The 857-nt window shown below is 55.0% G+C and overlaps 1 protein-coding gene across 1 annotated transcript; it reads left to right on the forward strand.

The window, feature by feature from the left end:
• Nucleotides 1-281: 281 nt before the first annotated feature.
• On the forward strand, nt 282-851 carry LOC120606256 (mitochondrial dynamics protein MID51-like; the record flags this gene model as incomplete). Its single annotated transcript, XM_039867382.1, has 1 exon — nt 282-851. A coding segment is annotated over one exon (570 nt), but the record flags the coding sequence as incomplete, so codon positions are not given.
• Nucleotides 852-857: the final 6 nt, after the last annotated feature.

Genomic DNA, 857 nt, shown 5'->3' on the forward strand with positions numbered 1-857 from the left:
CCTTCCTGTAGTCTTGTCCCTGTCTCTCCTTTCTCTCTTGGGTCTTCAAGGCTTGAGGGATGTCCTGTGTACTTATGTGTCCAGGGATGATGTGACACGTGGAATGAGCATGGGCTCTGGTGTCCGATGGACCTGGGTTTAAATCCTCACTCTACCTGAATTGCTATAGTGACAGGAAAGAATTCTTAGTTGGTGGGACCTGTGCGGGTCTTAGTTGGTGGGACCTGTGCGGGTCTGTGCGGGACCTGTGCGGGAAGCTTGTCTCTTGAGAAGATTAAATCCCTCAAAACCTTTTTAATTTGCTCCAACAGGTGGTGACAGCTGACCACATCCAACTCATTGTGCCCCTCGTGCTGGAGCAGAACTTGTGGTCGTGTATCCCTGGCGAGGACACCATCATGAATGTCCCTGGCTTCTTCCTGGTTCGTCGTGAGAATCCAGAGTACTTTCCTCGCGGGAGTAGTTACTGGGACCGCTGTGTAGTAGGGGGCTACCTCTCCCCAAAGACAGTGGCAGACACGTTTGAGAAGGTAGTGGCCGGTTCCATCAATTGGCCGGCCATAGGGTCTCTCTTGGACTATGTGATCCGACCGGCACCACTCCCAGAGGCCCTGACTCTGGAAGTGCAGTATGAGCGTGACAAACATCTCGTCATTGACTTCCTGCCATCAGTGACCCTCGGTGACACTGTCTTGGTGGCCAGACCACATCGGCTAGCCCAGTATGACAACCTGTGGCGGCTGAGCCTGCGTCCTGCTGAGACGGCTCGCCTGCGGGCTTTGGACCAGGCCGACTCGGGCTGCCGATCTCTGTGCCTCAAGATCCTCAAGGCCATATGCAAGTCCACCCCGGCTCTG

Source organism: Pteropus medius, unplaced genomic scaffold (genome assembly GCF_902729225.1).
Source record: "Pteropus medius unplaced genomic scaffold, Ma_sr-lr_union100, whole genome shotgun sequence".
Lineage (NCBI taxonomy): Eukaryota > Metazoa > Chordata > Mammalia > Chiroptera > Pteropodidae > Pteropus > Pteropus medius.